Source organism: Echinops telfairi, unplaced genomic scaffold (assembly GCF_000313985.2).
Source record: "Echinops telfairi isolate 266 unplaced genomic scaffold, ASM31398v2 ScPeMD7_7425;HRSCAF=8463, whole genome shotgun sequence".
NCBI lineage: Eukaryota > Metazoa > Chordata > Mammalia > Afrosoricida > Tenrecidae > Echinops > Echinops telfairi.
In genome coordinates this window covers 8,301,503-8,327,353 of record NW_022111325.1, presented here as the reverse complement: position 1 = coordinate 8,327,353, position 25,851 = coordinate 8,301,503, and the positions used below count along the sequence as shown (strand labels likewise).

General features: G+C 44.7%; 2 protein-coding genes across 3 annotated transcripts in view; one reads left to right on the top strand and one right to left on the bottom strand.

Annotated features, from left to right (window-relative positions):
- Nucleotides 1–4,997, top strand: part of CD244 (CD244 molecule) — a 66,797-nt gene extending 61,800 nt beyond the window's left edge. For both annotated transcript variants that reach the window (XM_045298458.1, XM_045298457.1), the window contains exons 7-8: nucleotides 3,523–3,579; nucleotides 4,609–4,997. In XM_045298458.1, the coding sequence (XP_045154393.1) occupies nucleotides 3,523–3,579; nucleotides 4,609–4,689 (138 nt within the window). In that variant the 3' untranslated portion in view covers nucleotides 4,690–4,997. The remainder of the gene's footprint in view (nucleotides 1–3,522; nucleotides 3,580–4,608) is intronic.
- A 12,006-nt stretch (nucleotides 4,998–17,003) lies between these two features.
- On the bottom strand, nucleotides 17,004–25,640 carry LOC101641385 (T-lymphocyte surface antigen Ly-9-like). The gene is made up of 6 exons (XM_045298376.1): nucleotides 25,517–25,640; nucleotides 21,899–22,261; nucleotides 19,514–19,786; nucleotides 18,728–19,060; nucleotides 17,299–17,347; nucleotides 17,004–17,088 (listed from the first exon to the last, which is right to left on the bottom strand). Exons 1-6 carry the CDS (start codon nucleotides 25,638–25,640, stop codon nucleotides 17,004–17,006), a joined length of 1,227 nt encoding a protein of 408 aa, XP_045154311.1.
- Between the last annotated feature and the right edge of the window lie 211 nt (nucleotides 25,641–25,851).

Genomic DNA, 25,851 nt, shown 5'->3' with positions numbered 1-25,851 from the left:
TACTTCTTCCATGTGGGCTTTGTCGCTTCTGAGCTAGATGGCTGCTTGTTTACCTTCAAGCCTTTAAGACCCCAGATGCTATATCTTTTGATAGCCAGGTACCAAGATGCTATAACTTTTGATAGCCGGACTCCATCAGCTTTCTTCACCACCTTTGCTTATGCACCCGCTTTGTCTTCAGCAATCTTGTCGGGAAGGTGAGCATCATGGAATGCCAGTTTAATAGAACAAAGTGGTCTTGCATTGAGGCAGTACTTGAATGGAGACTCAATGTCCAGCTGCTCCTTTAATACTAAACCTAGAAATATATGCACATAGATCTATTTCCCCATCATCATATATAAATATATTTACATATATACATGCCTGTATTTGGAAGTTAGCAGAGCATTGTAGATTTTAGTAATAAGACCTTTGTCTGATGTGTCATTGCTAAAGATATTTTCCCAGTCCATGGGCTCTCTTATTATACTCTTGGTGAATTCTTTCAATGTACACAGGTGTTTTATCTTCAGTACACCCTACTTGTCAATTTGTGCCTCCTCTGCGTGTGTGTCCTTCCCTATTTCAGATAGCCTATGTATTCCCTGTGCTGAATTTCTCATGTTGGTCCCAATTCCCTCATTGATGGCCCTAATAGTTTTGGGTTTTACCTCGAGGTCTGTGATCCACCTTGTGTTTATTCTTCTGCATGGAGTGAGATAAGGGTCTTCATTTTTCTGCAGGTAGATACCCATTTTTTCCCAGCACCACTTGTTGAGGAGGGCATCTGCTTCCCATTGGATATTTTTTGGGCCCTTATCAAAGATCAGTATACAGATGATTTTATTTCTGGGTTTTCAGTTCTTTTCCATTGGTCTGAATACCTGTCAAACAACAATACCATGCGGTTTTGACAACTGTGGCTGTATAATATGTGCTAAAGTCAGGTAAAGCAAGCCCTCCCACTGTGTCTTTCTTCTTGAGGAGTTCTCAGCTAATTCTGGGCTTCTTCCTTCCCTCTCCATATGAAGTTGGTAATCAGTTTTTCCATTTCTTTGAAGAACGATGAGGGTAATTGTATCGGGATTGCATTAAACTTATATAGAAACTTGGGCAGAACTGGCATCCTTACTATATTGAGTCTTCCAATCCACGAGCATGGGATATTCTTCCATTTGTTGAGGTCAGTCTTGGTTTCTTGTCATAGTGTTCTGTAGTTTTCCTCATAGAGATCTTTTGTTCTTTTAGTCAGGTATATCCCTAGATATTTCAATTTGTGCTCTCTGATATGTATAGCCGTCTGATGGACTTCTGTTTGTTGATCCAAGTGCACACATTTGGTTGATATTTTGGTCTGTTTGGGAAGATAACAGATATGTATAATGAGGTTTGTCATAGATTGACATTTCACCTTTTATGAAACAAGGAAACCCCTCATACATTGAATTTTTCCATAATGCTTTCCTTATAAGCTGTGTTCAATATCACAACAATTTCCGTGACATTTTTCCTGAGCAGGAAACCCCATTTCACAGTTGCACACTTTTCTCTTAAATTGGCCATCACAAAAAATGCAGTTCAAGTGAAACTGTTTTTAATGAAAAAAATCACTCTGACCAGAGAGAACTTTCCCAGGTGACACCACTAGGCACACTAAATCAGCAAGTTGCTCCATGCTCGCCTATCAGGAAAGATGCATACTAAGCAAGCTCCACCCACTGGAGCCTTTTTCTGAGTTTTGGGGGGTAGGGTACCCCCTTGTATTTTGGATTGTGAAAGATATGTCAAAAAACTCCAACCAATTATAGGGAAGAAACAAAAGGGAGAGTATAAGGTAGGGGAGGAAGGTGATAAAGGGGATCTGATATCAAGGAGTTCAAGAAGAAAGAAATGCTTTGAAATTGACTGTGGTAGCAATGGTACAATACTACTTGATGTGATGAAACTATGGAATGATATGGTATCTGGAAGAGCTCCCAATAAAATGATTAAAAAAACCCAACACTAGCCATTGTTAATGACCCAACAGGACCACACTCAGGGTGTCTGACCTCATTGTTAGTCTAGGGTTCCTTTTAGTAACACTTGCAGCTTTTTTTCTGGGCAGGGTTGGTGCCTGGCTATCAAAAGTTATATTGTCTGGGGTTTTAAAGGCTTGAATAAAGACAAGCAAGTGGCCATCTAGCTGAGAAGCAACAAAGCCGACATGGAAGAAGCACACCAGCCTGTGCCATCACGAGGTGTCAAAGGGATCAGGTATCAGACATCAAAGAACAACAAATCATATCATTGAGAATGAGGGGCAGTGAGGAGTGGGGACCCAAAGCCCATCTGTAAGCAACTGGACAACCTCTTACTGAAGGGTCGTGGGGAGGAGACAAGCCAGTCAAGGTGCAGTGTAGCAACGATGAAACATACAACTTTCCTCTGGTTCCTAAATGCTTCTTCCCCACCACTATCATGATCCCAATTCTACCTTACAAATCTGGCTAGACCAGAGGATGTACATTGGTACAGATTGGAACTGGAAACACAGGGAATGCAGGACAAATGAACCCTTCAGGGCCAGTGGTGAGAGTGGCGATACCGGGAGGGTGGAGGGAAGGTGGGGTAGAGAGGGGGAACCAATGACAAAGATCTACATATAACCTCCTTCCTTGGGCATGGACAACAGAAAAGTGGTTGAAGGGTGACATCGGACAGTGTAAGAGATGACACAAATAACAATACCTTATAAATTATCAAGGGTTCATGAGGAAAAGGGGGTGGGGAGGGGGAAACAAGGAGCTGATATTAAGGGTTCAAGTAGAAATAAAGTGTTTTGAGAATTATGATAGCAACAAATATACAAATGTGCTTGACACAATGGATGTATGTATGGATTGTGATAAGAGTTGCATGAGCCCCCAATATAATGATTAAAAAAAAATAACGTCCTTGCTTTTCAATACTCTAAAGAGTTCTTGTGCATCACATTTACCCAATGCACCATGTCTTTTGATCACTTGACCACTGCTTCCATGAGTACTGATTGTGGATCTAAGCAAGACTAAGTTCTTGATAACTTCCATCTTTACTCCATTTATCATGATGTTACCTATTGGTCCAGTTGTGAGGATTTTGGCCTTCTTTACATTGAGTTGTAGTCTACATTGAAGGCTGTAACCTTGATCTTCATGAGCAAGTGCTTCTAGTCCTCCTCACTTTTAGTAAGCAAGTTTGTGTTATCTACATGTGACAGATTGTTAATAAGTTAGTGTTAGAAGTGTTTTAATTACGTGTGTGTGTATATGTGATGTGTGGATTTTAGGTATATATGGGTTTGTTTCTAACTCTGGTTCAAAGAATATCATATCATTTGCAAAAAAGAGCTATGCCTTCCTTGGAGACAGCAAGCACGATGGTTAGTTTCTATGGTAGGAGGTCCTGTTCACTTCTGTCTGAGGGTATTATAGATACTTTCTGGGCTATGAGTCTCCTTTGGAAGCAGTCATAACTTTTATTACGATGCTAAGCCCTCTTAACTCTTTGCTTTTTAAGCCTGAATCCGAAGTGAAGAACCAGAGTCCTTCCTTCAATAGTACCATCTATGACAAGGTAAGATTCTGGACCTTCTTCTGAATGGGTTGAGTCTCCAAAGCCCTGAAATCCAGCCTTACAGAAATGTTACTCACTGAGTCTCAAAGTTGAAGGGATTTTAAGGCTCTTCTAATCTAATCATCACTTTAGAAATAAGACACTTGAGACTTAAGGAGGATTAGCAACCATCTTAAGATCATACCACACTGGAGCTTGCCGACAATTGGGGAGCCTGACGTCTATAATAGGACCGTCTACAGACTATGGGCAGCATATTGGATTTCTGTTTTTCCCATAAATGTGCCTGTAGGGACAGAGAGGGTTATCAGCTAAAAAATAATAACAATTGTCTATGTTTATCAAGTAATTGGGAGTCATTCTAGGACACTGGTGTTCTTGAGTTACTGCTGGGGTGGACATTGTTAAAGCCACCTGACCATGGTGGCTGACTTTGTTCCTATAAGACCCTCTGTCAGAGGTTTCACATGAATGATTTCAGTTAGCCTCACACAGTCCAATGAGGTAGGCATACTTATAGTTTCCATTGGCCCTTGGAGAGATTTAGATTTAGAGAAGACCCCATTCCTATTAGTCTTATATTATACCACAGCCACTACCTGTGGTTCAATAATGGTATTGCCTTTGGCCACAAGGCAGAGGGTTGGTGGATTAGTAAAAACCGTACAGCAACCTGAGGTGTTTACTTTGAGTCAGCAGTGCCTGCTGGGTTCCTTGCCCTTTATCTGTAGCCAACATTGAAGCCAACGTGACAGTCCAGGCCCATGAAGGATACTGTGTGGACCAAAGCAAGCTCACTGGGATTCTAACAAAACAAGCTGTGGTTGAAAGAGCGCTGAAACTGGAGACAAGAGAATTAGATTCAAGTCGCTCCTTTGCTTTGTATGAATGTTTGACATGGAGTAGTTTGTTTCATTGCTTTGAACTTTATTTTCTTAATCTGAAAAGTGAAGATAATAATTCATATTCCACTGATGGTTGTGCAGATATCCTAATGAGAGGGCCTGACTTTTCTTCTTCTTTCGGTAGGTTGGAGAGATACACATCAGATCCCAGAATCCTTCTCGGCTGAGCCTCAAGGAGCTGCAAAGCTTCCAAGTTTATTCCTAGCTGCTGAGGCTCTCCTCCCCGCTCCAGCAAACCAGCCTCTGTTTTGAGGACAGTCCAAGGATGATGTCCCACGGGTCTCTGCAGAAGAGTGTATAGTCTAAGTAGGACATGGGAGTCTGCCATGGGTTTCTAAGAGTCAGTTTAAGAGCAAGCTGTTCAATAGGATCTCTCAGCTTCCAGGTGGGAACAAGAAGAGATGGAGAAGTTGGGTAGTTCACAAAAGGCTCCACATCAAGTCCAAGTCCTTGTAATGAATAAAATGTAATGTAAATGTAGGATTACATTTATTATTCTTAGCATTGAGATTACCTTTTCTTGTTTTTTGTTCTTATTTGTCTTCCCTTTACTGCAAACTGGATGACTACATTTCTGTCCAACCTGCCTGTCCAGGATAATTTTCCAGACCAAGAAGACAAGATAATGGTGACTTAGAGGTATATTAGACAGCCTCCTCTAGCTTCTTGTGCCCAGATGGGCAAGTCTCCTAAGGTGGCCTGGGTTGGCCTTTCCCCTTATACTTTAACCTCTGGCTAGTGGGTCACAAAGTGGACTGGGCAAGAGTAAGAGTACAGGGTGTAAACCAAGTCCCTCTCTGAACAGAAAAACCAAAGCAAATGAAAGCAGGATAGTGAGGCAGCTTTGTGTGCAACACATGATGGCTGATCTATAAAGACATGCTATTAGAAATATAAATTGGTTATTTTACAAAATTCCTCAGAAGCAGTATCATACTAACGTTTCTAGTGCTGAAGACACATTCGAGGAAGGTCAGATAGCTGAATCCTCCAGACTGAAGCAACTGGACACAGGAAAGTACACTGTTCACCCTGCGGCTTTAAGCTAGTCTCTTAGCCAGTCTGTGGTGAGCTCAGGGTAGACTCTGTGGCCAGACAGAGATGAGGCTGCCTAGGAACCCCGACGGGTGAGATTGCAGGAGTTGATTGTTTAATTGCCCCAGCCTTATTTATCACATGGATTTAAGACAAATATGTGATGTTATAGAGAAGAGAATCTGCCAGGAGTCAAAACTAGAGAAATATATTCAAAGAGCCATCTGAGCTGGGGACCTTGAGAAAGGTGTTGGGGATTAACGTGGAGATAAGGGTTCGGCGAACACAGAGGGAGTAGACGATGATGGGCGTCACAGCAGTGCAGATGAACACTAGTGACACTGACCCCGACTGCTGATGGCCTTTCATGTGCCCCGGGCTGGGCAGTTCTTCACCTGGCAAGCTTTACTGGGAGTATACTAAGGTACCAAGTGTAATATCATGTGTCTGATTGTTAAATGTCCATACTGATGCCCTGCAAAGATCACGATCCATGCAATGAGCGAGTCAGTGAGCGAGCAGAAGTGAGGCTTCTGCTGAGTCTGAATCCTGCCTGCCCCTGGGAGGACCTGTGACAGCCACACGAAGGGTGACGACGGGGAGCAGCTCTGTGGAGCACAGGGCAGCACAGGGCTTGTCGTCTAGGCTCTTCGTTCATGACGGTTGGGGGTATCCCTTATGGAGGAATCATGTACAGTGACTGCTCTGGAGAAGTCATTTCCAGACATGTGACCTTGAGGTCAGCAGGGGTGACTACAGTAAGGAAGAACGTCTCCCACTGCTTCCTTTGTGCACCTGCACTAATGTGGGATGAGATGGGAACCTCTCTAGAAGGGATGTTGTCTTCTCTCAGGCCTAGCTATTGATGTTCCCTGATTACTTTGTCTAGAACAATGTGGGGGTCAGTTAGGAATTCCTTTAACCAAACTCATTTTCCAAGTGTTCTGGAAATCATCTCTTCATTCAAAAACTTCTCCTGTTCTCATAAAAGTCATTTGGACTGCATGTTCCATATGCAAGAGTATAACAATATGTGGTAGTTACATAATTTCATGTCAGCTTGAAGATATATAAAAATGTACGGGTGGAGGTTAGAGGTTAGCCTGTCAATCAGGTCACAACCTGATGGTGATTCCTTGTGGTCGTGACCTCCTTATAAGGAGGGTCCTGGGGACTTCTCCCACTCCCCTCTCTGCCTTCGACTTCTTGGTGCCTCACGCTGATGGCTGCCAGTGCCACCACCATTGGATCCACATGGCTTTGCACCCACCGGCCTGTGATCAAAGTGCATTCTGCATCCTTGCTTGTGGCTTCGTGAATGTGAAGAGGCACTTATGGACTCGTGTCGGATTTATGGACTTGAGTTGGACTGGACGGGTATGCTTCCTTGATATGCAATTACTTTTTGATAAAAAGCTCTCTTTCACACATACATGAGTGCCACTGGATTTGTTTCTCTAGTCAACCTGGCCTAACACAGCAGAATGTCAACATTAGAGAAAATGAATGTAAGGTGTCTGTGGCAGAAGTTTGCACGACAGTATTGTGAGTGTGACTCAGGAATAGGTGTGTCTTGCTAGGGGGCGTCAGTGAATTCACAATCAGGGGAAGCAAGCGATATTGTAGTCCTTAATCATTCAAATTTGGCAAGAAGGAGGAGAATTAGGTAAATATGGGAAACTTACATAAAGGGGCATCTTAAACACTTGAACATCTATTGAAAGTGTAACAGCACAGCAGTCCAACACGTATGCATCAAAACAAGTCTACTACTTAATTGAAATTCCAAGTCTCTTTGCCGAGCTGGCACTGCTATGTTTCTTACTTATGTTGACATAACATTCTTTCTTTTCCCCCCTTGCCTATTGTAAGGACTACTCTATACCCCGGGACACTTGATTAAGACCTTCCTGCATAGGTAGTTAAGACAGACACTGGATGAGCTCCAGAAGTTTCCCCAAACTCTTGGCTGATACAAGCTAGAATACGAGGCAGGACGCAGAGTAAGATAGATGTACCTCATAGGAGCTTGAGAGCAAGCTGAGATCAGGAGTGTAGCCTTAAGCCAGGGCCCAAGAGCAACCGTCCATGATGTGAATCAAGCCTCAAGATGGGGTTTCCAGGAACAAGACTGGATGTGAAATGGGGCCAACGGAGGGCATGTCATCTAGGGCCTTCTTTTTTAACAGTTTGGGGTATCCCTTATGGGAAAGTCATGTGCTGTAGCCTGTCAGGGGAGCCAGACACTAACAAATCATCACAGCCTGGCAGGTGCAATTGTACAGCGATCATATGTAAAGATCATGGTAAAGTCATAGAGAATAAGAGAGAGTGAAATGAAGGAGTCAGACACATTTCATGGCAGCATGCTCACCTCAGCGCTGCTTGGTGGTCCATGTGAGGATGTGGAAGGTGGGGATTGCAGGAGTGAGTGAGGGGGTGGGGAAAGAGGACAGGGGGAGAGAGGATAGGGGAGAGAGTGATGGGTTGGGGGCGGGCAGGGAGGTAGGCAAGGGCCAGAGGAGGGGGTGACTGGGGAGAGAGAGCTCTTTATTTCTAACCAAGGACTATATCTCTTTTGGGGGCATGCAAGGCCCCTAATTACAGGAAGGACATATGTCACAGGAAGGGATTGTACTATAGGTAATACAGTAATGAGAGAGGGATGATCCAGGGTTATACACACAATAGGAAGGGGAGGGATTGGGGGTACACATGTGAGAAGATGGGTGGATCCTAGATTCAGGATGGCAGCCTAATTTTGGATGTCACTGGGCAGGTTTGACCTGTTCTCTGGCTCTCCATGGAAACAATTACTATCCTTAGCAGTAGGGCGTGAGCCCCACCTACAGTGGATCAGACAGTAGTCTGATGGCTGAATGCCTTCAGGGAGAATATCTCTAAGCATCTGACCTCCTACCATGTGCTGGCAAACAGCCTCTAATGTTTGGCATATGTTTGGGGGAGACAAAGCTGGGAAAGTGTGTTTCCATCCCACAGTAGCTGGGCTGGAGCAGCCATCACTAGATATGGGGGCATGAGGTCTGCGGGAATGACCATGGTGGGCAGGGAAAGCCACATGTCCCTCTGTGCTTCTTGAAGTAACACTAAGGTGAAGTGAATCACAAACCCTCCTGAGAAGGGATGCTTTCTTCAGGCCTATATATTGATGTCCCCCTGGTTACTTTTTCTAGAGCAACTTGGGGAGCAGTTAGGGGTTTCCTTAACCAAACCCACTTTCCAAGTGTCACTGGAGTTATCTCTTCATTCAAAGACTTCCCCAGTTTTTGTGAGCAGACATTGGTTACAGGGCTGCTGAATGGACGGTCAGGCTGAGAGGTTGCTCTGACGGTGGCAGCTCATGGACAGGGTCAGGAGTGAGGGTGGAAGTGGTGAAAGCTAGCAACTGCTGTAGTCAGGGCACATGGCCAGGCCAATGACCAATGTGTCCAGCAAAAAGGAGGTGGTGAATTGGAGCTGGTGCTATGCTTCATAAAAGCTGACATGAGCCATCCATTCAGTGGCTGGCTCGGTACCACCAGTGCTGCCCATCCTGAGGAACTCTCGAGGGGCCCTGGCCAGGGTTCATGTGCAGATCTAGGATCAGGTACACACTGAACGTGTACAAGAGGAATTCCTGAAGTGCCAGGGCCAACTGCTTTTGTTGCTTCATGAGCATCTCTGTGTATGTGGATGACAAGCCTGAAATAAGGCTACGGGGACAAGGAACGAGGAGCATGGGCTTGGAGCAGGATGATATACAGGGGCACAGTGGAGGGGGTCCTAGCAAAGGATATCTGGGGGTCCAGGAGGCCGCTAATGGCATAACAGACTCCAGTTTCCGTCAGCAGCTGCCATGTTAACCTCTGGTGTTCAGAGAGGTGGTGTTGGAGGCAGAAGTAACAGAACGGGGTGTTGCTTCCTGAACTGAGGTTGTTCAGCACCTAGTAGCTGCAGGGGTCCATGTACCTATGAATAGGTCACTAAGTTGTTGCTAGTGCCACAGCAGGGCTGAGTGTGTCAAATGGACAACTTGGGGTCAGGCTGTGGTGCCCTGGGGTCATGCTTGCCAGCACACCAGGTGGGAGAAAACACAGGCCTAGCAGATCCCTATCCCCCTCACTCCTGGCTATACCAGATCCCTGGTGGCTTTTGTAGTGAGGGGTGGTGCAGGGCTGTAACTCACTAGAAGAGAATCAAGCTATTGGGCCAACTCCTAGAAGCGATGAGTTGTGGTGCATTGCCACAGAAGACTGAGCTCAGCTGTAAGCTATTGTCATGGCTAGAAGAGGATGGGTCTGGTGGCCTTTGAAGCAAGTCACAGGGCCAATTTCATGATGGCCAGGAGGGTGAGATATAGGATGTAGGATCCAAAGTCCTCCATGTGCTGTCCCGGCTGCTCGTCATGGTTCTGCCATGGGATCCAGGGCTAGTCAGGCCCCTTTCACAGTGACCACAGATACTTCCTCAATGTCTTCTCCATGCTGGGTGTGGTAGTCACCGAATCTGGTGTCATTTTAAGGATTAAGAGTATAGGGGTGGAGTCCAGGCTGTCAATATGGAGATAGTCAATGAGACTTCTGTGTGGGCATGGCCTCCTGAGAATTCTGAGAAATCTGATACTTCCTCCTTGGAGGCGGAAGACACTGCTCTCTCTCTGCCATTTCCTGGGAGACATTGCAGAAGACAAGCCACATGGATGTAACCAGACCTCTGAAGCTGCAGAAGCCACAGCTCTGAGATGCTTACAATGCCACTGGACCTAAAGACTTTATACCCACTGGCTTGTGATTGTCTGCATTTGGCTTCATTGCATGTGTTTCATGACTCTGAAGAGGACTTTATAGATTGATATTGAACATATGGGCTAATATTGGACTTATGGATTTGATCTGGACTGAGCTGGAATGTTTTCTCCATGTTCAATTGCTCTCATATCTAAACCTCTTTCTTATACACATATATGTGTCCATGGATTTGTTTCTCTAGTCTACCCAGACTAACACACTGGGCACAGCATATGCTGTGCTGTGTAGCTGTCAGGGCAAGTGCCCACTACTGCCAATGCTCTTAGTTTGGCCCCCACATAGCTGGCCAGGGAGCCTGTGAGGGATGGGGCGGATAGAGTGAGGCATCCTGGCCCATGCCACTGTTCGCTTTGTCTTCTTCATGTTGCTGCAGGTGCTCCAGCGGATTCCTGAGGAATACCAGATCCCTACACTTGGGAAGAAAATCCTTGTTATCCGTCCTCTTCCTCACCAAACTTGCTGACTCTTCATGACTTTCATATGCCTACAGGAGCATATACATTTACTTTTGAATTCAACTGGTGGCATATATACACGCTGTCCTGGGCCTTGTTTTGTTCCGAGTCTTTTAGAGTTAATTACCTCCTAATAAAAGTTGGCCTTTTCTTTAAGACACATTACCATGTTTTAAGTGGACTTCCATTAATGCACAGTTAGGTTATTTCCAGTCTTTTGCTTTAAATGATGCTGCAATAGTTATAATTTCCCATCAATCTGTACGACTGTGTGAGGATATCTGTAGTGTTCATTTTAGTAACTGTTTCCATTGGTTCCTAAGCTCATTTGGCCTTTTTAGGGGGAAAAAATTACTTAGCCTCCCTGGTGATTACAATCTTTTTAACTACAGCTCATAATCCAGGGTAAAGTGTAGGTATCTGCTTTAGCAGCACCTCCCCCCACCTCCAGATGGCTCCAGAGTCCCCCAGGGGATGGTATTGCCCCCTTTGGGAAACACTGCTTTAGAAGATGGGGTGAAGGCTGGTCGGTCCAGGCCCCTTGGAGGCACTTGAAGTCATGCAGTGAGTTGAAAGGGGAAATGATATGACAGCAAGCACATCAGGGGGACAGTGACACCTGCAGCCCTTGGGCCCCAAGCAGGAGTCTGGCTTCAGAGTGGGTTTATTCAGTAAGCAAGACAGTCATGCGCCTCATGCATTGACAAAACAGGGGTATTAGTTGTTCACAGCCAAGACCCTAGATGACAACCTGACAGGACACAGGGAACAGTGAGTGCCACCGTGGAAGGGAGCGGGCAGGTCACGGAGTGAAACGGATATCAATCCCAGTGCATGAGAATGTGCTCACTGAAAAATGCATGTGTGCCCATGTTGTTTAAGCTGTAAGGCACCTACCGCTGTAACAACTATGCTGACATTTTTCTTCCAGAGTCCCCTCCTGTATCATTGAAACTCCTTTTGATTGTGAGTTTCTTGGAACTACACAATTTCTTTCTAAAAATTGGCTCTAATAGTCTTAGTACATTCACCCTATGGACCCAATGGGCAAGGACGACTTATATTAAGAGATAAAAATAAAAGTACTGTGATCCATCCTGAGAGGACAGTCTTGCACACTCGTGTCTGCTGATTTATCAGTTCCAGCCAGCAGGGCCAGCAATGCTCTTGCCCATAAAGCAAATGCAAGGGCATGCTCTGTATGTGTCCTGGGAAGTAACCAATGGGAACTGTAGTCTTAGATGACATGCAAAAGTGAGGGGCCTCAATTAGGTTCTGTGTTTTGTAAACAATAATATTTATAACTTTAACTTTAAAATAGGTTTCCTCATAGATGGATTTTGGGCACACTCTTAATTCTAGCTCCAATCTAAGAACAATGAATTATTTGGACATGGACCTGCTTGATTCTCACCCTCATAAAGAGATCCCTGGAGATATGGATGCTACAGCAAAGTGTGGTGAAGAAACTAGATGGTGCCTTGTTGTCAGAAAAAAATAGTGTCTAGACTCTTAAAGGCTTCTCTTTAAGCAAGCAGCCATCTAAGTGAGGCATCAACTAAGACCACATGGAAGAAGCACACCAGCCTGAGATCTAGGGATTGTAAATAATTACATCCAAATCCCAAGGAGGGTATTAGGCACACATCAATTTTGCATTCTCTTTACTGATGTTATAGTCTCATTTAAAAAGAAGTCACACACACTCCCACTCATACACACACACCAGTTTTTCTTTTCAGGTGAAATTTTCGTAAGTAGGAATTTCAGGAGGTTCCTCATTCTGTGGTGGTCGTGGTTTCCCTGTGAGCTAGGAGAGATAAGAAAACAGTTAACAAATCCTGGATGTCTGCATTTCCCTAAGCATTGTGCTGATGAGAAACTAGAAGATGAGGCCAGGCTATGACTGGTTGGTCTGTTCTATGGAAGTAAAGACATGTGGACTGGACTAGGGAAGGCATAATCAGTCAAGTTATTGACAAGGATTTTGGAGTATTTGTTCACTGTAGAACTGAGGACTGAACTATGCAAAGGAGATATCAAACCCTTTAGTTCACCAAATCAAGGGGATGAAAATATGACAATTAAAAACCTTTTCCTCCATAGACCACTGTCTAATCATGCAAATGTTTGCCCTAGTTGGAGAAAGAGAACCATTCATATAACTCTGGTGTTAGAGGTTAAGTTGCAAAGTAATGGTACAGATCCTCCATGTTCTACGTATTGCAAGAATTCGTTTGCCAGAGAGTGTTCATCTAAAGAACAGATGAGCATGGTGCAGAGAGGAGGAGGCAGTGGAGGAGGGCCCTTCATGGTTTGACAAGAGGATAAGGCTTTGAGCTATGGAGTAGCAATTAGTAACTAAAATAAGCTTGAGAATTTTCTCATCAAGTGGAAAATAGTGGCTTTAGAAGAGCCCCCAACTTGCTGCTTCAGAATTCCTAGTCCTGAACATCCTGAAGACAAGGAATAAATGAGATTCATGGAAAAATACATCTGGATTCCCGTTTACATTGTGAGGAGGGTGGTTTCAGCAGTTTCCATTACCTGTGGTTGGTAGGAGAGCCACGGAGGAGAAATCCAGCACAGATAATTGGACACACAGGTTAGTGGCTGGTGTCTATCACAGTAAGAGGGACCAGTATTGAGCTAAGCACAAAAAGCCAAGAACGCAGCTTTGGGAAAGCAGTGAATATATGGATTTGTCCTCAAGGCCAACATAATTCCTGCCTTTCCCACAGGTTGATGATTGGGGGAAACTAACAGATGGAAATATGACCAGGACTTTGTTCTCTGACTTATAACAGAGGGAATCTGGAAAGCTAGTATTCCATGGTAGGAAAACTATCACTTTGATAAGTTAAAGTCCAAGTACATAATCCTGCTTTAAATATCATTCCTACAGATTCTCCCCTAACACCGATGCCTTAAAGTGAGCACATGGTTGAGTCTATCTCCCTACAGAAGTGGACATTCTGTTGTTATCTCCTCCTGCCGCAGTATCCATCCCCACTCATACCTGCCCCCAATGTGGGTATTAGGTCTCCTCACCTGTGAGCTCAGGGACTTTACTGTGGTTATCACCCACCTTGTGAGGTAAGTGACTACTGAATATGAATGACTTATGGCTACCTATAAATATCCCAAGATAGTAAAGATGCTCTTTCTCCTGCTCTCTCTTCTCTCACCAACACATGGACCACCAAGAGTCCTGAGGTGAGCATGCTACCACAAAATGTGTCTGATCCTTTATTTTACACTCTCTCCTATCTTCTATGACCTTACTATGATCTTTATATATTATAATCATACAATTGTGCCTCAGTTGTTAGAGGCTGGTTTCCTCTGACAGATGATGTGACTAATAAGTAGTAAAATTCCCTTCAATTACATATGCTTTTTGTTTAAACTAGTTAGAGTTAGATTTTGATGGTCTATGACTAAAGAGCTGCAACCACACCCTGTCTCATCACTGCCATCCCTCTAAGAAAAAGGGAGATCTTGGGAGACAAGTGGTAGAAGGGGATTAAGTGAATATAGAAAATTGTCCAGACAAAAGGAAAGCCTCAGAGAGATTACAGAGTGCTGGCATATATCATTGATTTCAGCAAGCTCACATCGTTGCGTTTGTTTCCAAATGAACCAAATCCAAATGCATAGAAGTGGGGCAAAAAACATCAGTGAGCGAATGATCCAATGCTTCGTACTTCTTGCAGGACCTTGAAAGAGAAAAATGAGTGATATTGATATAAATGATGACAATTGAGATAGGAGTAAATGATAGATCATTTTTGATGGCCATTGATCCTTCCTCTTAAAAATCCATGATTGTGTAGATGTAGTTATTTCCATCCAACAACTAGATGTATTCTAGCCACAAAGTTGTGATAGCAAATAAGTCCCTGGCTGTAGATATTTATGACTTGCTCAGTGACACAGGGTGTAAGTACCCGAGCCAGTATTTGAGTATTTGAGCAATCTCTCTGATTCCCAGCATACTTACCACTAACATATACTTCCCCTTTCTGCCAGTGGTGATTGAGGGGTTCCAGGCTTCTGATGGAAGGAGTCTAGATGCCTATTGAGCCAGGATCTATATACATCTGCCAGACTCTGTGTAGACCATCCCTTCTTTCTGGTTCCTGAACTCAGAGTCCCAGTTTTGCTTTTGCTGTGTGACCTTGTGTAAGTTTCTTTGTCCCTGTGAGACTTAGTGTCTTAATATAATGGGGAATACTAGGAATATCGCCTTCATAGCATTTTTGTGAAGATTATGCTAAAAAGCACAAAAGCCTAGACTAATGTTTTCCTTTACTAAGAGCCATTAAGGCTACTTTTAAAAACAACTCACATAGCCTTTTCCATAGGTTATTTGTGTCCTTTTTCAGATTAATTTCCCATATACTTTTCGCCACAAATCTGTAATGCTATGATTTTTAGTATTATAATCAGCACTGTGCAAGCTCATGAAATGTGGCTAGTTTTAGAAACAAATTTTACATTAAATGAAAAATTTGCACCTGATACTATAATTACTAAGTATATTGAAGCAAAAGGGATATGTAAATATATTTTTGCAGTTGTAAACTTTATCAAGTCTAAAATCACATCCAGTATGCCCATGAGTATTTATAATCTGAATTGTGATATGCTGTAAAATACATATTAAATTTTAAAAAAGTTAATACAAAGAAGACAATAACAATTTCATGGGAAATTTAAAAACACGAGCTAAAAAATGAAACATTGTAATGATAATATTATGGACTCTCACCCCAAACTCACTGCCATCGAGTTGATTCTGATTCCTAACAACCTGATAGGGCAGGATGGAAACACCCCAAGGCTAACTCTTTAAGGGGAGCAGAACACTTAATCTCTCTCATATGATATTCTGGATATATTTGATTAAATAAAATATGAAAATGAACTTTAAGGTTTCCTGTGGGGGACAAGCCTCCCCACAACTGAATTGGTCCCAGGGGCAGTTGTGTAATTAGGAGTGAATTAAAGAGACCTCAGACAAAATAAAGCATGCAAGGGCTTATCGGTTTCATGAAGAACAGAATCAGAATGAGATCATACTTTTATTGACCCACAGACTTTTATCATCTTGGGCCAGCAAGCTATGGTAAGCTCATACATAACCAGAAGGGTTGGACTACAGGCATGCATGTGACAGGAAGATGGGTGGAGTCAATATGGCAGTCTAATCTTGATTGTCTCTGACCTGGCTTGACGTTAGGTGTCTTTGAGCTCTTCTCCAGGGGAATAATCTGTGATTATCAGAAGAGTGGGCCCTACTTAGGATGGGGCAGAAATAGATTATGATTGCTTTTGATGGCAGGCAGCCTTCAGTCAGAGAGCCTTCAAGAGTATATTCAGTGGCCACGTGTTTTCAAGTAGCAACTTACATTTGGCATTATTATGGGGGGACATGATGGAGAATAACTTTTACTTAGGAGAATGTGAGTGGGACACATCTCCAACCTACAAACGTGAAGGTTTCTTCCATGGGAGCCTCGACACCGCCCCCCCCCCCCATTCCTTAACATAGGAAAGTTGAGAGTTTGCCTACATACACTCTCTTCCCAGTGCTGTTTCCCACAGTTTTCCTTTTTAGTATGATTTTTAGAAAATGCAAAATTATGTAAGTGGTTCCCATTATACTTTGGTTGGAATATGTTGTTCTCTCCCCCACCCTCCCTTGCTCTACTCTCAAAGACACTTCAAATGCATCTTCTGTTGGAGTTTTAGCACGTTCAGAGCTATATCTCGGCATTGTGATAAGGAATGTGATAAGGAATGTGAGAGGGAATGCGATACGGAGTGTCATGAAGAACGTGATAAAGAATGTGATAAGGAAGCTGAAATTGTTGTGGGTGATAAGGAAATTGAAATTATTCTAGGTTTGCAATAAGAACGGAAGCAAACAGGATGATCCCAAGCTTGTCTAAAGGTCAGCTTAACTGCACAAATATTCTGCAGCTTCTTAGAAAACCACATGCTGGTGTAGGTTAAAAGATAATGCAAAGTAACACATTCTTTCTGTGTGACCCAGTAAACTGTACGTCTATAAAAGTTTGTCGCCAGTCTTAGCTTGGGGTCTGGTATCGCCCCTCAGCGCTGAGTCTGGGTTTGGACCCAATAAACTTCTTAAACTACTCGGTCTCAACTCATTTTGTTTATTCAACTACCTGCTTACAAAGGTCATCTTCACACTAGTCCACAGAGCAGGTTAGGGTATCCTTGCAGATGCCATCCTCGGGGCCTAGCATTGCAGGGATATTTGGCTTCCTCAGCCTCCTTGTGTGAGGAGAAAGGCAAGCCCAGTGTGGTGTCAGGTTTACCCAATGAACCCCTATGTCTTTACGTGTTCAAAATATCTTTGCTAGAGTTATGTGTTGACCCAGTGTTAGGGCTGGGTAAGTGCTAGGCCATCAAGTGTCACTGGCCTTTTGGAGTGTGCCCGCCCCTTTCTTCCTTAGCAATGAAATTGTAGGCATGTCACGTCACCTCTCTGGGCCACTGATGCTCATGTATGAAATAAAGTAGTCATTGCAATCTGAAAAAAAGATATGATATCATTCTATATGGTATTTTCACAGCCGTAAACACACACAAATTATTTAGGAAAAAAAACAGCCCTTCTATGTGCTTTGAAAACTCTTCAAAGACTTAAATTTGGGGTCCTACTATCGTATTTATTTATTTATGTGAGTCAATGCAGGTAGACATGGTACTTGTCACATAGTAGGTGCTCAGTAAGTGTTCATGTTATAGATGGAATTGGGTTGCCAGTCATCTTCCCCCAACCTCCTTACATTTCAATCCTAAACTCTGGTACCTGTGATTGTGACCTTGTTTGGAAACAGTCATAGAAGATGTTAGCAGTTAAGTTCACATAAAGTCGCACCTGGCTAGAGTCTGTCTTTATCCAATTAGAGTGGTGTCCAATAGAAGAGAAGAGGCAGAGAGGGACTGACAGTAGAGACAGCTACATGAGGAGGTACATCTCCATTTCCAGGAACACCTGGGAGTGCCAGAAACAGAGCTAAGAAAGGAAATTCCCCTAGAGCCTTCAGGGGGAACATGGCTAGAAACATAGTGGAAACTCTAACTTTGGATTCAGCCCCCAGCAAGGTCAGGCAACACATTGACGTTGGTGGAAGCCACTCACTTTGTGAAACTGTTTCACAGTAGCCCGACTCCTGCAAGCAGTGACAGTCTCTGGAATTCAAAGGGGGCCGTTCTTCCAGGTCTGTGTAGTTGCTAAGAGTTGGCATTGACTAAATGGCAAGGAGTGAGGAAACTAACATGATTAGCAATTTTAAAAGAAAGAACAGAAAGGTTATTTGCTCCTGGTTTATGTTTTCACTTAAAATGGCATTGGAGCTTAAACTCAGAGCACCAGTTTGCAAAAGGCTAGGAATGAGAGTGATGGATCAAAATCCATATGAAGCCCAGGAAATGAGGGAGAAGGCTGCACCTCTTTCTCTCATGATGAAGGGAGGTGAGTGGCCACACTCTCAGAGCCACAGAGCCACCTGAATACTGACAGGGGCTTTCTCTTCAAACATCTATATCCAATACAGCCGGCTCTAACCCTTATCAAAAATGCCAATGTTCTATACAAAGGCAGCTTGGAGAGTTTCTGATCCCACCTGATAACCAATTCCGAAAGCAGGCACAAGTTCCTGGGAGTGGGTGGTGGGGGCCTTCCTAGAGGGTTATAGGAAGCAGAGTCTTGGCAGGTAGGGTTTTCCAGGCCCTGGCTATAATGTTCCTCCTGTGAATGGACAGGTGTGAATTGCATAGCACCCTTAGTGATCTGAGGCATTTCGGTACAAGGAGAGGGACGGGAAAGGTGGGAAGCAGGGACGGCAGCAAAGAGGGGAAATCTTGAGGGAAGGAATCTAATGATAAACGGGCTGTCCAGACTCACAGTGGATGCGCAGGGCGAAGTGCTTCGTGGAGGTGACCTCTGAGCACACGTAGGCACTGTAGGGGCCAGCGTCCTCCATCTTCAGCTCACGGATCTTCAGGGAGTAGTCCTGGCTGGAGACCAGCACTCTGTCCTTCTCCGTTTCCTTGGACTCAGTAAGTGAGCCTTCTGCTGTTACCTCCCCTGACGCTTTGCTGAGAATTGATGTGTTAAACCTCCAGACAACTTTCTTTATGCTATGATTGGCTGGGACTTTCAGGGGCAGGGTGACAGACTCCCCCAGGATCCCCAGCACTGTCTCCCTCATTGCTTCTCCTCCGAAAGCTCCTGGACCTGCTGTCGGAGACGAGATAGTGCAGCTCAGTCACGATCTCCCACCTCCCTTGCCCTTCAGTCAGCCTGCCCAAGTCAACACCCTTCCCCCCCAGCCTCTGATGAGGCTTCCTTCTGCTTTCCCATGATCACCCGTTCTTCCTGGTACTGACCCCTATAGACCAGACCTCTCCTGCCCTCCCTGTCTGTGCTCCTAAGGGAAATCCTGTCTTCCTAACTGCCCAAGAAAAACAAATTCTAGACTCTCTTCTCACTTCCTCTGTCTTTGGTGTTCTCAGATTACCCAGGGAGTTCCCAAGTCCCTTGCCGACCTCTTTCAGTGTCCTGAGGGGACAGCAAAAGGATTCTTCAAGTCTGTTTTCTTGCTTTCCATCCACGTATGTGTCCTGCCAGCACCTACAATAAATCAAACTGTTTCTGGAATCCCCTGGAGTCCTGAGTGGCGTCAGGTACCTGTGCATAACTCCTGGACACTGACAGGGCGGGACCTGTTCTGGCTGACAGGGTTGGTGGCGCTGCAGGTGTACACCAGATCCGGGTCACAGAGCATCCAGGAGATGGTGAGAGTGGAGCCCTCGTGGGACTCAGAAGCATGGGGTTCTGCTCGGGTCCATGTGAACTGAACGCTTGTCTCCGCTCTCTCCATGAAGCACGTCAGGGCGATGTTACAGGAGCCACTGTCATTCATTGTGGCATTAAGTGTGACTTGGGGTTTCTGCAGCTGCCCTGCGGGAACACAGCCAAAGGAAGACTAGTCAGACCCTTCCTGGCGGGTGAGCCCTGGAACAAGATGGTGAGGGTGGGGGACCAAGCAGCAGGGCTGTCAGGCTTTCCTGTTCCAGCAGCGTTTTCTCTCAGCTTCCCACTGGAGGTTGGGGTGAGAACCTATCTTCTTGCCTAGTATGTCCTGCACAGGGGTTAGTCCTATGGCTCACCCTGATTTATATAGTCTAAGTAAGTCTTTCCCTCCCTGTCGCTAATGTGAACATCTTGAGAACTGGTTCAGTACCTCTGTGCTAACAGCTCTGTCCTGGCTTGGCCTGGGAAGGCACTCCTGGCTGTGTGGTGAAACAGTGGATGGATGAAACGCTAGCTCTGCCTCTGTAATGAGTGGCCCCAGCTAGGAATCCTCTGTGTTTAGAACTCGGTGTTCTTCCTGAGCTTCTTCCTGGTCCCGTCCTTCACTTTTGTTCTGTCTCTTCTCTCCATAGTGTGTGCTCATCATTAATGATAATTGACTTTATAATTAAATGCGATTTGTGCCTAGGTAATCTATGTACACAATTGAAAGAAATAAAAATAGTACACCCTTAACAAGGTCATTACCTCTCCTACTGTTGCCCCCGCCCCTCCTGCCTATTTGCTTTCCCCAGGAAAATGTATGAACTCCCTGATGATTCTTCCACAAGATATACAGATGTCATCTTGCATATGTACATATATTCACAAACATACATATATGCATTTACATATGTAGACAACGCACACACTTATTTTTTTAAAGTTCAGAAATGTATATACAGTATGCTGATATATATGAGTGATCACACATATATATCAGCATATTATATGAGTATATATAGATCTGCACTTAAAAAATTAACAGTGTTTCTTACATATTGTTTTATGTGATTACACATATGCTTAAATAAAACCAAATATTCTCCTAGGGTTCCAGTTCATATAGACATGGTTGATTCCAGATAAAGTGTGTTTAAACTTGTCTCTGTGATTAGTGGAGGACTAAGAACTAGGTGTCTCATCTTAGACTTGTTAGGATGCCTTCGAAGAAGAATGGAGACTGTTTTTTGGCCACGTGGGGGGAAAAATCTATTTTGAAGTAGGCGCTAGCATCAATCTTTTAATAAAACTCAAGGGTCTTTCACAATCATTTAGGCTTTGCAATAAGTTCACGGAATGCTGTCTTCCGTAACACAGGGTTTAGATGCATCAAGTGTTTAAGGAAAACTGAGAAGCCCTCAAAGATGGACTGAAAGCACAGAGGTCAGCTCCGAAGGTCATGGCAATCGTCTTTCTGGGATTACAAAAGAGTAGTCTCACTGAAATTTTCTGGAAGGACAGAGGGCCACCATGAAGGCTTCTTATGAAGAAACATTAAGAACATTGAAAACCACCTTGCTGAGAAAAAGGCAAGCAATGTTGCACGAAGAGTTTTTCCACCACCAATAAACTCACTGCCCTGGAGTCAATGTCGACTCATTGTGACCCCGGTGTGTTTCTGGGACTGAACTATTTGCAGGAGTAGGAAGCCTTGTCTTGCTCCCTTGGGGGAGCTGGTGGTTTCAAACTGCAGACCATGCGGGTTGCAGCCAGTGTTTAACCACACCACCACCAGGGCTCCCAAGCACCTTCTCGTTCTTCCATGTTAGCAAGGGTGTGCCTATGAGAATTTCATTGGGAAATTTCACCGTACCCTGCCTCCGGCCCTGATCCTGCCTCTTCAGACCGTCCTTTTGTTCTCCAAACCCAAAGAACATTTAACGGAACACAGTCTGTGACACTCGGGGATGGGAACCTGCCATTCTGACAGCGTGGACACTGCATACGCGTGTCTGCTGTCGCGTTGTTTGAGAGAAGAAATGGGAGGTGGTCCAAAAGTGTGTGAGTCGGGGACAAGTTCCAGGAAATATGAAAATTACGTAATATGTGAAGATTTTATGGATGCGCCTTTGACTCTTGAGATCTTTATATATGGAAATGGGCACACACAAAAAAGAGATAGTCTTATTTACCCTAGAGAGATAAATTCCAAAAATAAAAATAAAATCTGTCCTACCAAATAAAGATCAAAACTTAGAAACGCTCTCTGGAACTCACCATAGATGTGCAGGGTGAATCTCTCTTCAGTGATGAAGTTAGAATTCACGTTGTTTATCTGGGCATTGTAGGACCCTTCAACCTTCTGTATCAGGTTGCTGATGCTCAGAGAGAAGCTCTGACTGGAGATGCTTACTCGGCTCTGGTAGCTTTTGTCCAAAAAGGTAACTGGTCTTCCTGGATGCATGATAACAATTGCCTTTTGGAGATGAATCCATATGACATGCTCAATCTCTGTGTCCATTGAGATGTTCAGGGGGAGAGTCACTGACTTCCCCAAAGTCCCCACTATGTTTGTTGAAACAGCATCCTCACCCGAGGCTCTCAGTCCTGCAGAGACAGAAGAGGTATGTGGAGAAGCTGCTGGAGACCTCAAGCTGGCATTCATTCATTCATTCATTCATTCATTGATTCACTCAGTGAGCATGTGTTGAGCAGAAATGTCAGGCACTGAGGATAGAGGCTTGAGATAGGATTCTTACTTTTTAGAACCTAGGTAGTAGGTATGTATATGGACATTCATTGTAAACTCTTTAGCCTTTTCTGAATTGTTGAAAATTTTCATTAAAAAAACCCATTATGGGCACAAAAGGAGCATCTCTCATCCTTGTCTCACCCCACCTTCCTTATCTGATCCTAGGATCTCTGGCTTACCTGGGTTTGCTAGGGAGAACTTCTCTGTCCTCAGAATCCCTGATAAACACTGTCACCAAGGCTTCCAGGAGCCCACCTTTCAGTCAAGGCACCTGACTTTCATGTAGAGATTCTGTGTGTCTGCTGGAAATCCCAGCTTGAATTCCCAGATCCCATGACTTCTGCAGCTAGAGAGTACTCTAGGGATTCTAGATTAAGTCAGATGGGTTTAGCTCCCAGAGTTCTCCAGGAATTCTGGGTGGAAAATTGAAGAGAAAAGTTTAATGAAAGATGAGGGGCATACACCCAGCCTAGAAAGAGGTAGAAAACCTGAGGGGTTTTGGTTAGAGGGTCTATTGGTTAGAGGGTATGCAGACAAGGCGACTCCTCAATTGTTGTAAATGTCTGGGTTCTTTGCTCAAAGGTCTATTGGTTAGAGGGTACACAGACAAGGAGACTCCCCAATTGTTGTAAATGTCTGAGTTCTTTGCTCAAAGGTCTTTTGGTTAGAGGATACACAGACAAGGAGACTCCGTAATTGTTGTAAATGTCTGGGTTCTTTGCTCAAAGGTCTATTGGTTAGAGGGTACACAGACAAGGAGACTCCCCGATTGTTGTAAATGTCTGAGTTCTTTGCTCAAAGGTCTATTTGTTAGAGGATACACAGACAAGGAGACTACCCATTGTTGTAAATGTCTGGGTTCTTTGCCCAGATCTGCACTAGCCGAGCACCAGAGCCTTGAGGAGAGGCACCTAGGGAGAACCTGGGAAGTAGCCTGGATGTGAGAAGGTAGTTGTGGTGGATTCTGAGCTACCTCAAAGATAGATGCTGAGTTGTTGTGAAAATGTGTTCCATCCAGAATAAACTACTTATTAGTGTTAGGTGTGCATCAAGTACTTTATATGAATCACCTCCTTTAGTTCCCCAAATTATTCTAAACTTAGTCCTTATTGATATGAGAGAAAAGATGATACTGCTGGTCCTGAAAATAATTACACTCATAATCATCTATGGAGCAGTTCGTCTCTGTCCTATAGGGTCACCATGAGTTATCATTGACTTTATGGTATGGTCAGTGAACTAGTGAGCCCATAATAGAGGGAGAGCTAAAGTCACATTCCTGAGGTGACAGGGATGGTAGGTTGCAGAGGCTAGATTTCATGTAAATGGTGACCCTTAGGCTGGAAGTACCGACCACCCTATCCAGGGAGTGCTGGTGCATATGACCATGCTTTGATGGCATCTCTCCTCCTGTCAGAGAGAAACACGGCCTCACAGACTATGTCTGGGAGTGGGGAGCCGCATGTGGGCCCTGCAGGTCAAAAGCTATTGCAGCAAAACTGCTCTCCGCGTAGGGACAGTGGTCCAAGTTATCAACCTTATTTCTTTTAACGACAATGTTTGATAAATTATAAAAGATGGAGCAATGGAAATGACAATTGAATTTGGCTTTTTGTTGTAGTTATTGTTGCTAGGTGCCATCAAGTCAGTTCAGACCCCATAGGGACCACGTGCGCAACTGAAGGAGATACCGCACGCCTTGTGCCGACCTCATAATTGGGCCGGTGCCTGAGCCCTTGATGCGGCCGCTGCATTGGGCTTGCCTAGCCTTCAATCCTTTAAAAGCATGCATGTAATAATAACCAGTGTGGCAACAATCGTAACTTCTACGTACTATGTCCTAAGAAGGTTATGCAGGCCATCTCGAATCTATCAAATGATTTAACGTGATCTGCTTTGCTAAATCCATTACACAGTTAAGGACCAGAGGCTTACACTTCTAGTCAGTGCTGGAGTGCGGCCTTAACATGAAATGTGCAGATATTGAATTAAGGGGGTCTTTTAATCCTATTTACCTAAAAACATTAAAAATGTTGCCTTTTATGGCAACGAGGAAGATGTAAAGTCACCTTAATGTGTGGAGTCAGAGAGAGGAGGAGACTACTTGGTGCAGAACTCCTTCCTCTGCATGGATCATCGGAGGCTCCAGTCACACTGGATGCAGCTTCTTTCCTGTTCACCTACAGAACAAGGCGCAGCCAAAGGGCTGGGTGTGAATACAATGGCCCTGATAACTTCCAATGTGCTTTTCCCATGAGTAAGAACAAAACTGAAAGTGAAGAGCGACCAGTCTCACGTTTCCTGCTGCTTGCCACGGAGGTCCAGGCTCCCCAACTCCCACCCACAAACGTAGGGTTTTTTTCTAGAGCTTCCCTCCTCCTCCTCCCAACAACCGCTCCTCGGCACTTCGTGCCACCTGTCCCATCCTTCAGGGCTCCGGGATAAACCAATCGCTGAGGGCAGTACGGCCACACTCCCAGGTGGTTGAGATCCCAGGTGGCTGATGACCTTCCTTGGCGGTAGGTATGGAGTCCTGGATCAGCTCTGCCTGCTGGGTGGTATTGGCCGCCCCCATGCTGCTAGGAGATATTTCCTAGCGACTGGCAGGGGTTCATCCTTGAAGAAGAAGGAGGCCCTTAGAGAAAAGAGAACAATGCCAACACTGAGCAGAGCAAGGCTAGAGATCACCTCGCCCAGGCCCACCGGAGACCTCCCAGTGAAGCCTGGTCCAGGAGATCTGAGAAACACCAGGAATACAGAGAAACGAGCGCCAACTAGTCTGCTCCTCCCTGGCACACTGGAAGCCGGCTGGGATGGGGTGGGGTGGGGTGTTTTCTTGCTTCTTGCTGTGGATTTGATCTACACTGAGCAGGCACAAACCCTTTTTTTTTTAATTGGAAAATAAATGTCATGGTAAGAGGAATGTAGTGTGATCTTAGTTATTTGCGATGAGGACTAGAATACCCTCTATTGGGGGCGGGGGAACACGCATACACTCACTTATACACATGAATAAATACACATGCACATGCGGACCCAGAACAAGGTATAGTCAGCCGGTATTGCCGTAAGGAGAGGACGCGAACAGCGCCAGAGAAGCCCTAGCTTCGGGGTACGCAGTGGTGAGCAGAGTTGGTGCTTACCCATGAGGAGGAAGAGCAGAGGGGCCCAAGGGGTGGGAGAGGGTTTGTTGGATGGAATCCTCAGCCGATGAGTCAGGCAAGGTCCTGGAGCCCAGTCTTCTATGGATCTCTTTGGACCCGCCATGATTGTCTCACTTTCAGCTCTCAGCACGAAGGAGGAAGAATTTCCTTCAATTTCCACAAAGGTGTGTACGCCTGTCCGTGCTTGTGTGAGCGCCCGCACTCTGGAGGGGGTGAGGTCTAACCTGCATGGACTCCTCGACAAAAGGCTACTGAGACTCTTCGCTGGATGCGCAATATCATTTTTAGCTTTGCGTCACCTTTCTCACTTCCTT